This window comes from Ailuropoda melanoleuca, chromosome 4, assembly GCF_002007445.2.
Source record: "Ailuropoda melanoleuca isolate Jingjing chromosome 4, ASM200744v2, whole genome shotgun sequence".
NCBI lineage: Eukaryota > Metazoa > Chordata > Mammalia > Carnivora > Ursidae > Ailuropoda > Ailuropoda melanoleuca.
In genome coordinates this window covers 6,544,316-6,560,020 of record NC_048221.1, presented here as the reverse complement: position 1 = coordinate 6,560,020, position 15,705 = coordinate 6,544,316, and the positions used below count along the sequence as shown (strand labels likewise).

Here is a 15,705-nt window from a genome sequence, read left to right as displayed (position 1 = left end):
GTACCTCCTGGGCTCAGGAGGATGGGGTGGGTGTAAGTGGCTCTGGGCTCCACTAGGTGGCACAGTTTTGCTCCCTGAAGGCTTTCAGCACTGATGGCGCTGGATGAAAATGGCGGCGCCCCCCAGTTAGAATGGCAAAAATTGACAAGGCAAGAAACAACAATTGCTGGAGAGGATGTGGAGAAAGGGGATCCCTCCTACATTGTTGGTGGGAATGCAAGTTGGTACAGCCACTCTGGAAAACAGTGTGGAGGTCCCTTAAAAAGTTAAAAATTGAACTACCCTATGACCCAGCCATTGCACTACTGGGTGTTTACCCCAAAGATACAGACGTAGTAAAGAGAACAGTCATATGCACCCCAATGTTCATAGCAGCATTGTCCACAATAGCTAAATCATGGAAGGGACTGAGATGCCCTTCAACAGATGAACTGGATTAAGAAGTTGTGGTCCATATATACAATGGAATATTACTCAGCTATCAGAAAGAACAAGTTCTCAACATTTGCTGCAAAATGGACAGCACTGGAGGAGATAATGCTAAGTGAAATAAGTCAAGCAGAGAAAGACAATTATCATATGATTTCTCTCATCTATGGAACATAAGAACTAGGAAGATCGGTAGGGGAAGAAAGGGATAAAGAAAGGGGGGTAATCAGAAGGGGGAATGAAGCATGAGAGACTATGGACTCTGAGAAACAAACTGAGGGCTTCGGGGGGGTGGGGGAATGGGATAGACTGGTGATGGGTAGTAAGGAGGGCACGTATTGCATGGTGCACTGGGTGTTATACGCAACTAACGAATCATCGAACTTTACATCAAAAACCAGGGATGTACTGTATGGTGACTAACATAATATAATAAAAAAAAAAAAAAGAAAGAAAATGGTGGTGCCCCGGTCTAGCCCCAGAGTTGAGAGTTCATGCCCCCAACTCTTCAGGAAGCCCTCACAGAAAAGGAGTCAGTCACTCTTGTGTCCCCAGCTTCTGTCAGATGCCTGTCTTCACCCTGCCTGTATCCCAGCTGTTTTACCTCCGGTGTGTGGCTGAGTTTCAAAACTCCAAATTTTAGGGACTCTCCTGGCACGGACCCACCCTGATCCTCTGAGGGAGGGTCTTGGCGCATTTTTGCTGTTTGCCAGCCCATGCCAGGCAAGTAGTTGCCCAACTCTGCAGCGGTTGAGTTTATGGAAAGGCAGAGCAGAGAGCTGGCACCCAGGCTTGCTGCCCTCGGCTGGACTCCTCACTCCTCTGCCTGGGAACTGCAGCATGTGGGTGCCACCCATTCTTGTGACCCAGGGGATCCTCTGACCATGCTGTCTATCTATGCCTGGGCCTCCACACCCTTCCCTACCTGAGCACCTTTAAACCAGGCACAGCCCTGGTGGTGGTGGGCTTCTAAAATTTCAGATGTTGTGCTCCACTGCTTATAATATTTTCTGTAAGCAGGGCTCCCTCCCCACTGCAGTACCCACAGTTATATCTCCCCCACCCAAATCAACTGTCCACACCTCCTACCTTCCATAAGCTGGTTGCTTTTCTACACGTAGACTTGCAGTTTTGTTCTCTCAGACCTCAGATTGATTTCTTGAGTGTTCAGAATGATTTGATATCTAGCCATATTTGAGAGAGGAGGTAAGCTTAGGGGTCCCCCTATTCCTCTGCCATCTTAACTCCTCCTCCCGTGTTCTTTTAATATTTATGTCATGTTTCTCAGACTTGGCGTGTATCAGAGACTTACAAAATACTTATTTATAAACTCATCGTTGGCTGACTCCCCAGTAATTCAAAGTCAGTAGGTCTCAAAGTCAGCAGATCAGAGATCTGTAGTGTGAACAAGGGCCTCAAGTGACCCATCTCTGCAGGTGTTCTGTGCATGTCAATGGAAGAAGTCCTGCACTAGAACTCACCAGGACAGCAGGCAGGAAGCTGTCCCCCAGTTGTGGTGCTGACGTAATACTTCATTTCCTCACAATGAATGGTACTCCTTTGCTTATCCTGGGAGACCTCTGTCATTCTCCCTTATACACACATCCAGAAAGATACTTCTGGGGGTGTCTGGGTGGCTCAGTTGGTTAAGAGTCTGCCTTAAGCTCAGGTCATGATCCCAGAGCCCTGGGATGGAGCCCTGCCTCAGACTCCCTGATCAGGGGGGAGTCTGCTTCTCCCTCTCCCTCTGCCCCTCTCCCCATTCATGCTCTTTTTTTCTCTCTCTCTCTCAAATAAATGAAATCTTTAAAAAGAAAAGAAAAGAAAAGATGTCCCCATATTTTTGTACTTGTGGAAAACGTGATGGTCCCTAACACTACCAACTTCTTTTTTCACCTGTCTTATTTTACACTCCTCCACAGAAACACTGTTTTATTCACAATAACACATCAGTAAGTTTTGCATAAGAGCCTTAATTATGCAGCCAATTTTTTAAGACTTTAGTCACTCCAACAATTTTTACTCAATCATGTTTCTCTGTGTGGACTCCATCTGAGATGAGTAAGAAATACTACAAGGAGAGGTAATTAAAATAAATAAAAATTCAGATACGTTGTGTTTTTTCCAGATACATTCTTTTTTTTTTTTTTTTAAGATTTTATTTGACAGAAAGACACAGTGAGAGAGGGAACACAAGCAGGGGGAGGGGGAGAGGGAGAAGCAGGCTTTCCACTGAGCAGGGAGACCGATGCGGGGCTAGATCCCAGGACCCTGGGATCTTGACCTGAGCTGAAGGCAGATGCTTAACAACTGAGCCACCCAGGCGCCCCTTCAATACATTCTTAGCAATAAATCAGTGAGAAGGAATCAAAGCAAATAGGGTGTCAGACAAAAGATGAACATCCATTACCCTGCCTACTCAGTAATTAATTGTTTGATTATATTACTCAGACCAGAAAAACTACAGTAAAGATAAACAAATATAAATGTTGAAGCAGGTGTAAAAATATGTGTGTTCAAAAGGATTCTAAAAGTTATGAATATAAGCAAGATATGAAAAGCTATGATACAAGTTAAATGTGGTTGAGTCCCATAGTATGTCAGGCATTGTATTAAGTGCCTGTCATGGTTATGACAGCTAATTGCCCAACAACAATTAACCCTAGATGGTCAGTCTGAGGCTTTCATATTAATCATTTCTCCCATAGCAGTAATTAGATTAAGAAGGAGCATATGATCCTCTTCTTAGTGGTGAGATTTAAGGGGATATCTTCTGGATGATGCCACGGAAAGGTCAATTTTCAAATGGCCCAGGGAAAGACAGTCAGTTTTCTGTCCCTGGGCATCACAACCGAGTATGACACCTGTGTCTGCTGCTACCACCAGTCCTAGAATGATGCCGCCTCATGGAGAACTAAATGAATCCCTATTCTCTCATCCTTGTACATTCCCTACCTCTGAATGAAAGATAGCAGCCTTTCTTGTTTGAGAATATTAGAGAAAAGTTTTCCTTTCTTCTTCTTCTTTCTTCTTCTTTTTTTTAAGTAGGCTGCACTCCCAGTAAGGAGCCCAACACAGGGCTTGAACTCATGACCTGAACTGAGATCAAGACTTGAACTGAGATCAAGAGTCAGATGCTTAACCAACTGAGCTACCCAGGTACCCCAGAAAGTTTTCTTTTTATTATTAGAACCAAAGACTTTCAGCTTCAGGTTTACATATCTCACAGCTGTCTCAAACCACTGAGATAATCAGATTACCTGAGTCTGTAGGTGATGAAACTGAGTTTGGTGGATCCTGATGTTGCTCCAGAGAGATGCAATTTGATAGAGAGAACTCTTGGTGATTACTGAGTGTGGGTAAGGAAGGCCAGCGGCCTTGCCTCATAGTATATGCCTGTCGGGGGTTAGATTCACATGGTCCTAGATGTGGGATAACGGGGAAGCTAGTCTCTACCTGTAACCATGACCCTGCTTACACCATTTCCCTGTCCTATCTAACTTCTTCCACTTTATTCTGAACGTGCTGTCCCCCAAAATCGCTATAAGAGGAAACCAGGATTCAGGTTCTCCTTCTACATAACATGACCCCCCCCCAGAAAAACATGACCAAGTTTAGACACTTGAAATCACTGTCAAACATCACAGTTAGACAAAGAGCAAAATCACCTTAAGCCCAAGTTGAAATGTATGTAGCCATCATGTTATCTAGTCATTGTAGATGATCTTGGCGACAGGAAAGTATTCTGAAACACCAGAATACCTTTTACTTTGACTCTTTCTAGAAAACTGGCCCAAATACGATGAAAAGTTATCCTACCTGATTATTTTTCTCAAAGCTTCCTTCATGTCCCTGTTCCGCAGACTGTAGATAAAGGGGTTCATCAACTGAGGAACCACAGTGTACATCACCGAAGCCACGGCAGTGTTTCTGGAAGAGTCAGTAACAGCAGAACTAACGTACACCCCCAATCCTGTCCCATAGAACAAGGAGACAACTAAGAGATGAGACCCACAGGTAGAAAAGGCTTTATATTTTCTGCCAGCTGATGGCATTCTCAAAAGAGAAGAGAGAATTTTAGTGTAAGAGAAAATGATCCCAAAGATAGAAATACCACCCAACATACTAGCCATAAAATTAGCCAAGATGGTATTGGTGAGGGTGTCAGAGCAGGCGAGCTTGATGACCTGCGCAAGTTCGCAGAAGAAGTGGGGGATTTCCAAGTCAATGCAGAAGGACAGTTGCGACACCATCAGACTGTGGAGGAGGGCATCCACGATGCTGATGTACAAAGAGAGTAGAATTAACAGTCCACAGAGTTGGGGGTTCATGATGACGGTGTACCTCAGGGGATGGCAGATGGCCACATAGCGGTCATAGGCCATTGCTGCAAGGAGAAAATTTTCCAAACAAGCAAAAGTCAAGACAAAGCAGACCTGGGTGAGGCAGCCTGTGTAGGTGATGCTCTGATTCTGTGCTTGGATGTTCACCAGCATCTTCGGGATGGTGGTGGTGCTTAAACAGATGTCAGTGAAGGACAGGTTGGCCAGGAAGAAGTACATGGGGGTGTGGAGGTGGGAGTCGGAGCTGACGGCCAGGATGATGAGCAGGTTTCCCAGGAGAGTGACCAGGTACATGGACAGGAACAGGCAGAAAAGGAAGGGCTGCAGTTCTGGATCATCTGTCAGTCCTAGCAGAAGAAATTCTGAGACATCTGTGTGATTCCTGGGTTCCATGTTGTTAATATAAAATATTGGGTGACAAGAGAATAAAATGTATGGTCACTGGACCTGCAGCAGCAGTACCTGAGAACTTGTTAGAAATGCCCATTTTTGGATCCCACTCCGGACTTACTGACGAGAAGCTCTAGAGATGATGACAAGCAGTCTGTTTTAACAAGCTCTCCAGATGATTCTTATATATGATGAAGTCTCAGAACTGCTGTTCTCAAAAAATGTTTATCTATATTGCCCAAGTGAATATTGAAATCATTCCTCTGTGTATTTCTTTCTCCATCCTTCTTCTTCCTTCATCTTCTTCCCTCCACTCAGTTTATCAGCCAAAATTCTTTATTTTTAAAGATTCTATTTCTTTATTTGAGAGAGAGAGAGTGACAGGGCATGAACAGGGGGGAGGGGCAGAGAGAGGGAGAAGCAGGTCCCCGCTGAGCAGGGAGCCCTATAGGGGGCTTGATCTCAGGACCCTGGGATCATGACCTGAGCCAAAGGCAGATGCTTAACCAGCTGAGCCACCCAGGTGCCCCATCAGCCAAAGTTCTAATGAGCAATGAGTGTCTAAGATGTATGAAGGTTTGAGAAGGCAGAAAGAAGACATGGCTTTATTCCTTTAGAATTATTCCACACCTTCAAACAATCAAAAATATAAGAATAAAATTACAGGGGCGCCTGGGTCGTTCAGTCAGTTAAGCGTCTGCCTTCGGCTCAGGTCATGATCCCAGGGTCCTGAGATCGAGCCCCCTGTAGGGCTCCCTGCTCAGCGGGGACCTGCTTCTCCCTCTTCCTCTGCCTGATGCTCTCCTGCTTGGGCTCTCTCTCTCATTCTCTGTGTCAGATAAATAAATAAAATATTTTTAAAAAAAGAATAAAATTATAAAATCGGTCTGATCTTTAGGGTTGTTCTTCCCCTGATGCAATAGATGACATACGATCACAAACAACAGCAAGAATCCCCAGTTGAATGGGGGAAAGGATGAAATGCAAAGCATCCTGAAAAGACGAATAAAAATAATAACAATTTGTCTTCAGGAGATGGAGACTTGTAAGATGACATTACCACCAGGCATCCTAAGAGGCATGTCCCTGTGCGACAGTGGTTGTCTCTTTCCTGAGGGACACAAGTGGCCAACAGAGGATCAATCACTTGGTATAATACTTAGACACTGTGAATTTAATCCAGGCTCCAGGACTTGCTTTGTGAATAGGGGAACGTTTTTAACTGCATTAGAATCCCAGTGTTTTTTTTTTTTTAAGATTTTATTTATTTATTAATTTGACAGAGAGACAGCAAGAGAGGGAACCCAAGCAGGGGGAGTGGGAGAGGGAGAAGCAGGCTTCCTGGTGAGCTGGGAGCCCGATGTGGGGCTCGATCCCAGGACCCTGAGATCATGACCTGAGCCGAAGGCAGACGCTTAATAACTGAGTCACCCAGGCGCCCCAGAATCCCAGTGTTCTTGTGTATATATTGGGGACCCTCATAATACTTTATGGAGTTGTTTCAATGAAGAAAAATGAATAGGCTTAAATCAGCGGAGTGCTCACCTTATGAGACCCTCGTAGTGACATTTCTTATTGTGATTTTTTTTTCTGCCATGAACAACAGCATCTGGCATGTTTTACCCCTAGGGTGGAACTGGTGGGTTGGGGCAAGTTGAGGAAAGAGGAAAATAAGAGAACATCCTTAGTGTGATAATTGCAAATTTCAGGGATGGGTTTCTGTGCTGAAACTCCCTCTAGCAATCTTGGTCATGGACAAGGGAAAGGAAGGAAATATCAATATAGCAATATTTATTTGGCATGGATGTAAAGCAATTAAAACAAACTAGATATTAGAATAAATTAGATCTATGAATCAATACAAGCAATGAAAACCAATGAGATAAAATAGTTTATATAAAATACTATAAATATATATGCATATATTACACACATATACACACGGAGTATGCTTGGGGGATACCATTACATTGGTGTTGCCTCTGTGAGGGGAGCTAAGGGGAACACAAAAAAGAGTGCCTTCTCTACTTATATCATTTTGTTAATTTAAAAAAATAGTCAGGGGGCGCCTGGGTGGCTCAGTCGTTAAGCCTCTGCCTTCAGCTCAGGGCGTGATCCCAGAGTCCTGGGATTGAGCCCCACATCAGTCTCCTCCGCTGGGAGCCTGCTTCCTCCTCTCCCACTCCCCCTGCTTGTGTTCCCTCTCTCGCTGGCTATCTCTCTGTCAAATAAATAAATAAAACCTTTAAAAAAATAAAAAAAATAAAAAAATAGTCAGGAGATAATACAATAGAATGCCGACATTTGTTAGTTCTGGAAAGGGGTTAATGGTAGCATGTTAAATTCATTATTACGACATCTATGCTGTTCTTATAATTTAAAACACATGACAGTTTTATAAAGAGGAACAAGTGCATGAAGAAGGTAGCCTGCTCTGTCTGGGTCTACACGTCCTTCTTCTAAGTCCCCACAGCCAGGCTATAAAGGTAACGCCAAAGGCTCGTCTGTACAATGTACAGGGCATTACAATGAAGCTAACTATCTCTCCCTTCCACCACGAAAGGATGCAAGTAAATGTCAGAGAATTTTATACTAGTTATTGTGTTTGTGAAGGGGAGCATTCAAGAGCAAAATGGTTCCTGCCATTAAATAGACAGAAGAGAAAACTAGCCAAGTAAGGGCTGCATCAGCAGTGTCCTAGAGGTACAAAGTGACATGTCAAGATGATGACATTCAGGCAGGAGTCCCGTTGGGGACTTAGTACTGATCATCTTAGGCATGCACTTGCATCACGGCTATGCAGTCGCAACTTCCCTCGTGTCCAAAGCATTGTCTAAGGGACTTTCTGTTACCTGGCAGGCATCACGGCAGGATGATACTTGATATCGTCCCTGGGTATTGAGTGATGGAGACAGGAGGTCTGTCTCTGAGAAGGGCAGAGGGACTGAGTGAAGCCCCACATTTCTAGGCAAGTGGGATCATCGCTGGGAGGTGGCCCAGGTGTTGCTTCTAACTGGGCGGGGCTGTTAAGTCAGGTGGTCATAGACAGACTGTTGCAGTTCATCCCTAAGGGTTCAATATCCAAAGCTCCTCATTAGACAGACACTTTTATTTGGATCCCAGGACAGTGTAAATCCTCAAAGACCGAAACTAGAAGAGAGCAATTCAGGATGGCTGATCCCTGACCCTGTGAGGCCACACGCATGCCATGCAGTTCTTCCCACCCGCTCATGCTCACCTCATGTGTGGACACATCATCCTTCTCTAATTGGATTCCTGTCTTCAGGTTTTAGATACAAGCAATGGCATCTCAATCTAATTAGTGATGTCAGGATACCAGATTCTAACTTTAAGTGTGAAAACACGGCTTAATGTATGTGGGTACAAAATATATATTTATAAATACGGCTAAGCTGTGGAAAAATGCAAATAATCAGTGATGAGTTTTTTTCTGAGAATCATTGATGTTTCCTGAAAATTAACTTTCATTCTGTATAGTTCATACTGCAGATTTTTATCTATAATCTCTAAACAATTCTGACTGTGATCAATATAGACAAGACTTTAGAATTTCATAAACACCATTTCCAATTTCATCACGATGGGTTCAGCGTACATTTTTCTCCACATTAGTGGGTCATGGGTTGAAATTGTGACACTTTTCAGAAAATAGGTTTATGAGAAATTGCAATGCCATGGACAAGGCAACAGTATGCTGGCTCATCCATACTCTCAGAATGAGTGAGGTTTCAGCCATAATTTAATAGGGAAAGATGGCTCCATGTTAATACTTAATTACAAATTTTCATTATTTAATATATTCACACACTTATCAATCTACTTTTGCTACATGTTAACTCTTTCTGTATAGCTTCACTTTTTAAAAAGATTTTACTTATTTATTTGAGAGAAAGAGAGAGAGAATGCACAAGAGGGATGGGGGGCAGAGAGAGAGGAGTAACAGGCTTCCCGCTGAGCAGGGAGCATGATGCGGGACTCGATCCCAGAACCCTGGGATCGTGACCTGAGCCAAAGGCAGACGCTTAACCAACTAAGCCACCCAGGTGCCCCTATGACTTCATTTTTTAATTAGTGGAGTTCTTATGATAGTATTTGAAACCAACATGAGACAAGATGGCATTTGAATGTCATCCTTTCACTTCAACACATTAAGTAATAGGTACATTTAAAAATTCACAGCTGGTCTTATAAAACAAGACAAATCTTTCCATGTGCTGCAAAAATAACTCACACATAAAGAGCGAGGGCACTGAAGCCTAGAGGCTCTGTGGGGTCACCTCCATAAGGAAGAAGTTACCCTCTCCAGTTAATGAACGTCCTGGAAGCTAAATGTCCTAGAAGAGATTAGTGCTTGAAGTCAAAGACAAAAATGGAGCTTCAGTATTTGAGTAATATGGGTGAGCACAAAAGTTGTGGACACTGCATGGACCCAACCATGAATATGGGTTTGGAACAACTGAAGGTTTCAGAAAAGCCCCAATATCAATCCAAGTTACCTATTGGCTTGGAGACTGGGTTTGTGATATTCACAATACGGAAAAAATAATCCTCAAATTTGTATGGAGTCCCAAAAGACCCCAAAGAGCCAAAGCATTCCTGAGTAAGAAGAACAAAGTTGGAGGCATCACACTTCCTTACTTCAGACTATAATGGAAAGCTAAAGGAATCAAAACAGTATGGTACTGGCCAGGGACCAATGAAACATAATCAAGATCCCAGAAATAGGGGCGCCTGGGTGGCACAGCGGTTGGGCGTCTGCCTTCGGCTCAGGGCGTGATCCCGGCATTGTGGGATCGAGCCCCACATCAGGCTCCTCCGCTGTGAGCCTGCTTCTTCCTCTCCCACTCCCCCTGCTTGTGTTCCCTCTCTCTCTGGCTGTCTCTATCTCTGTCAAATAAATAAATAAAATCTTTAAAAAAAAAAAAAAGATCCCAGAAATAAACCTCAGTGTATGTGGCCAACTAATATTTGACAGAGGAGATCCATACTCAATGGGTAAGGACAGTCTTTTCAATAAATGGTGTCAAGAAAAATGGATAAACACATGCAGTGAAATACAGCTGAACCCCTATCTCACACCACTTATGGGAATTAACTCAAAATGGACTAAAGACTTAAACAAAAGACAGGAAACCATAAAACTCTTAGAAGAAAACTTAGGGAAAAGCTCTTTGACATTGGTCCTGGCAACAGTTTTTTGGATGTGATACCAAAACAAAAACAACAAAGGCCAAAATCAACAAATGGGACTACATCAAATTAAAAGCTTTACATAGAGAAGTAAACCATCAACAAAATGAAAAGGCAACCTACCGAATGGGAGAAAATATTTGCAAATTATATATCTGATAAGGGGTTAATATCCCAAACATATAAAGAATGCATACAACTGCCTAGCAAAAAACTATAAACAACCCAATTAAAGAGTGAACAGAGAAACTGAATAGACATTTTTCCAGAGGAGACATAGGGATGGCTAACGGGCACATGAAACAGTGCTTGACATCACTTATCATCAGGGAAATGCCAGTCAAAACCAGAATGTGACCTCACACCTGTTAGAATGGGTCACATCAAAAAGAGAAAAGATAATGTGTTAGCAAAGGTGTGCAGAAGAGGGAACACTTTTGCACTGTTGGTGGGGATATAAATTGTTGCAACTCCTGTGGAAAACAGTATAGAGGTTCCTTAAAAAATTAAAAATAGAGCTACCATGTGATCTAGCAATTCCACTTCTTGATACATATCCAGTGGAATTAAAATCAGGTTATTATAGAGATACCTACACTCCCGTGTTCATTGCAGCATTATTCACAATAGCAAAGTTACGAAAACAACGTAAATGTCAACAGATGAATGGTTAAAGATGTGGTATGTATACAACAGAAGATTGTTCAGCCTTGAAAAAGTAGGAAATCCTGCCTTTTGTAATACCTCGAATGCATCTTGAGGGCATTATGCTAAGTAAAATAAGTCAAACAGAGAATGACAAATACTGTGCGATATCCTTTACATGTGGAAAATCTGAAAAGATGGAACGCACAGAAACAGAGACTATATGGTGGCTACTGGGGGCTGGGCAGTGGGGAAAATGGAGAGATTTTGGTCAACAGGTAAAAACTTCCAGTTATAAGACTAACAAATTCTGGGGATCTAATATAGGTCATGATAATTACAGCTAATGGTACTATATTATATACTTAAATATTGGTTAGGGAGTAGAATCTTAAATATTCTCGCCACAGAAGAAATGGTAATTAAGTGATGGGATGGAGGTTTTATCCATGCAGTGTGGTAATCATTTTGCAATATATAAATACATCAAATCAGCGCATTGTACACCTTAATCTTACAGAATGTTATATACAATCATATATCAATAAAGCTGGAAAAAATGACCAAATACTGGAAATTAAATACTGGCTTCATACATCATAGTTACATTACCTCATTTTTCTCTGGGTCATTCCCACTTCTGTCTATCTTATAAGGATACATGTGATTATATTTAGGTTCTAAATATAATATATAATATAATATAAAATATAATATATCCCTACCCAGATAATAGGGAAATAAGCTCATCTTCTACAAAGACTCCAAGTAAGTACAATTTATCCTTCTGTCAAAAAATACTAGTAAGTTATGGTACTAAGATGTGGAGAAATTCTTTTGAGGACCATACAACCCCTTACATCCGGGGTTCTAGTTGGCTCTTGTAATTGACTGTGGGAAATTCTATAATCATCTGACTCAAGGAAGGACAGTCAGAGTTCTGTCTCTGGGAATCATGTCCAAGTATGACATCTCCATCTGGTGCCACCAGCTGATGACCCTGAGGAGAGCCGGTCCTGGGACCATATAATCCATGGAGGACTGAATGAATCTCTACGTGTTCTTATACATTCCCTGCCTCTAAGTGCTTGTAATGAAAGATAACTCTCTTTATTGTTGGTAATATTTGAATTAGGAATTTTCTTATTGTAGCTGAAGGTTTCACCACTGAGAAAGTTCAAATACCTCACAATCATCTCAAACCACTGAGATAATCTAATTACACAAATTTCATTGATAATAAAATGAAATATGGTAGATGGTAAAGTTCCTCAGAAGGATACACTTAATAGTGAACAAATTAGTTAATAAATAGGTGTATAAAAGGTAAACTCCTGGGGCGCCTGGGTGGCACAGCGGTTAAGCATCTGCCTTCAGCTCAGGGCGTGATCCTGGCGTTATGGGATCGAAGGATACACTTAATAGTGAACAAATTAGTTAATAAATAGGTGTATAAAAGGTAAACTCCTGGGGCGCCTGGGTGGCACAGCGGTTAAGCATCTGCCTTCAGCTCAGGGCGTGATCCTGGCGTTATGGGATCGAGCCCCACATCGGGCTCCTCTGCTATGAGCCTGCTTCTTCCTCTCCCACTCCCCCTGCTTGTGTTCCCTCTCTCGCTGGCTGTCTCTATCTCTGTCAAATAAATAAAATCTAAAAAAAAAAAAAAAGGTAAACTCCCGCACTCCATTATAGGTCTAACTCCAGAGTGTTAGTGACATGACCCTACCCTGAAATCAGGTGGAAGCTAGCTCCCGATAGGACCCCAGTCTTGTTTCAATACTTTCTCTGTCCTTCATACTTTCTGCAATATTTCTTCTGAGAGTGATAAAAAAAAAAATCACTATAAAAAGAACACTTGCCTCAGGCTCGGCTTCTGTATAGAACTGAGCAAAGAAACTGAAACTTATTTACATAAGACTAGACAAAAAAGCAGGGGCGCCTGGGTGGCACAGCGGTTAAGCGTCTGCCTTCAGCTCAGGGCGTGATCCTGGCGTTATGGGATCGAGCCCCACATCAGGCTCCTCTGCTATGAGCCTGCTTCTTCCTCTCCCACTCCCCCTGCTTGTGTTCCCTCTCTCGCTGGCTGTCTCTATCTCTGTCAAATAAATAAATAAAATCTTAAAAAAAAAAGACTAGACAAAAAAGCAAAGTATGTTTCGAAAATTAACTTGGGCATTCTGTTGTCTGGCTAGTTTAGAGGAGTTCAGTGATGGAAAAATCAAGCATTATGGCACATCCAGGATTCCTGTCATTTTGCCTCCTTCTAGAAACCCAAGTCCAAAGTAGATGACATAATCACAGCAAAGAAGGCATCCCACTGATGAGTTTTCTCAAGACTCCCTTCATGTCCCTGTTCCTCAGGTTGTAGATAAAAGGGTTCATCATTTGAGGAACCACAACATACATCACTGAAGCCACTGCAGGCTTCTTGGAAGAGTCAGTAACTACAGAACTAATGTACGCTCCAACAGCTGTCCCATAGAACAGGGACACAACCGACAGGTGAGACCCACAGATGGAGAAAGCTTTGAGCTTTCCCCCGACTGATGGCATTCTCAAAACAGAGGAGACAATTTGAGTATAAGAGAAAATGATCCCAGAGAGAGGGATACCACCAAACATACTAGCCACAAAATAAATCAGGATGGTATTGATGAGGGTGTCAGAACAGGCGAGCTTGATGACCTGAGCAAGTTCACAGAAGAAATGGGGGATGCCCAAGTCCTTGCAGAAGGACAACCGTAGCACCATTAGACTCTGGAGCAGGGCAGCCGCAAGGCTAAAGAACAGTGAGAGTAGAATCAGCAGAACACGGAGTTGGGGGCTCATGATGACGGTGTACCTCAAGGGGTGACAAATGGCCACATAGCGGTCATAGGCCATTGCTGCAAGGAGAAAATTTTCCAAACAAGCAGAAGTCAAGACAAAGTAGACCTGGGTGAGGCAGCCTGTGTAGGTGATGCTCTGATTCTGTGCTTGGATGTTCACCAGCATCTTCGGGATGGTGGTTGTGCTTAAACAGATGTCAGTGAAGGACAGGTTGGCCAGGAAGAAGTACATGGGGGTGTGGAGGTGGGAGTCGGAGCTGACAGCCAGGATGATGAGCAAATTTCCCAGGAGAGTGACCAGGTACATGGACAGGAAGAGGCAGAATAGGAAGGGCTGCAGTTCTGGATCATCTGTCAGTCCTAGCAGAAGAAATTCTGAGACATCTGTGTGATTCCTGGGTTCCATGTTGTTGATGAATCTAGTGGAAAAGATGGGGTAAAAGTAAAATGAAATGATTGGTCCCGGGTGAGTAACAGCAGCATCACCCGGGGGCTACTTAGAAATGCAAATTCTGCTCTAGATACACTGCTGATAAACTCGGAGGTAAGGACCAGCAGTCTATGTTTTCACAACCCCCCAGATGAATGTGATATATGGTAAAGTTTGAGAGCCAGTGCTTAAGTAAAAAGAGATAGAACTTTATGTATATGGTGAAACCAAGAGAATATTCAAATCTTTCCCTCCACTAATTTCTCCCTCCATCATCATCATCTCTTACTTTTCTTTCCTCCACTCAAATTTTTGGCTCAAATTTTTATTGATCACCAGCTCTTTTTCACACATTGTGCCAAGTGCTGAGACTGAAACAAAGAATAAACCGTGACATTTCCTTCAGAAATATTCCTTGTCTCAAACAAGCAGACGAGGATGAAGTTATCCAGTCTCTGTGGTCGAGTGTGGTGCCCAACCCTTGATGTGCTTCAGAATCAGCTGAAGGGCTTGTCAAATTACAGGTGAGTTAGATCATACTGTCCATTTATCTATAGGGACATTTAGGTGGCATGAAGAGCACGGTGCCTGGAAAAGACAAGGTGTGAACTCAAATGGTTTGACTGCTGAGTTGATTGTCTAGACCAATCATTGTTAATGCCTCTGGATAATACAGAGTTAGCATTCTTCAACCAACACTCAGATTTCATAAACTTTCCTTTAAGATCTTAATGTATTCATCTTGAACAATGCCCCAAATCTCTTCCCTTGTCTACAGCGTATGTCCACCTTACCCATGTAGTACGGAGTAACAGGTGCATGACATCCATCCAAGCATGTGCTCGGTGCCTCAGCAAAGATTAGAAAGTGTTGCATATAGACTTGAAGCTCATAAGACTCCCCCATGGAAACACTAGCCCCCAGCGTCAGCAATTAATTCTAAGAAGCTGGGCGAATGTCCGTGACATTCTCTATCTTATCCTAAGGAGACTCCTTCCCTAGGTGGTAGGAAGCAGGAATATCATTAAACACAAACAAACAAACAGCTAAATGAGAGAGAAAGGAAGCACAGTCTTCTAAAAACAAATAGGTGAAAATAGCAACAATTTTTGGTCCTTGGAAGACAGAGAATTATAAGGTAAGATGGACTTGCAATGGTAAGATAATCAGGCATCCTTACCAGTAATTCTTCTGTAAAGCAGTGGAGACAGAAGTGGCCATGACAGCCTTTATCATTTGGTGTATTACTTAGACTTAAATACTGAATTTAATCCAGACCAATACTTGATTTGTGTGTTGGGGTGGGGGGCAGAATTGTTCACTTGTGAAAAGCCTGGTGTCCTCATTTTATAATGGGGACTCTCGTAAAACCTCATAGGGATGTTGCCATGATGGGAGGTGAATAGAGGAAAATCATCTGGCACGTACT

General features: G+C 42.7%; 2 protein-coding genes across 2 annotated transcripts; both read right to left on the bottom strand.

Moving 5' to 3' along the window:
• Window positions 1-4,244: 4,244 nt before the first annotated feature.
• On the bottom strand, window positions 4,245-5,168 carry LOC100472684 (olfactory receptor 7G2-like). The gene has a single exon (XM_002921925.4). The coding sequence runs from the start codon at window positions 5,163-5,165 to the stop codon at window positions 4,245-4,247; it is 921 nt and encodes a 306-aa protein (XP_002921971.2). The 5' UTR covers window positions 5,166-5,168.
• An 8,145-nt stretch (window positions 5,169-13,313) lies between these two features.
• Window positions 13,314-14,273, bottom strand: LOC100472940 (olfactory receptor 7G2). The gene has a single exon (XM_002921926.4). It carries the CDS (start codon window positions 14,250-14,252, stop codon window positions 13,314-13,316), a length of 939 nt encoding a protein of 312 aa, XP_002921972.3. The 5' UTR covers window positions 14,253-14,273.
• Between the last annotated feature and the right edge of the window lie 1,432 nt (window positions 14,274-15,705).

Coding starts and splice junctions, on each gene's coding strand:
- LOC100472684 (XM_002921925.4), bottom strand. CDS start 5,165: ATGGAACCCAGGAATCACACAGATGTCTCAGAATTTCTTCTGCTAGGA.
- LOC100472940 (XM_002921926.4), bottom strand. CDS start 14,252: ATGGAACCCAGGAATCACACAGATGTCTCAGAATTTCTTCTGCTAGGA.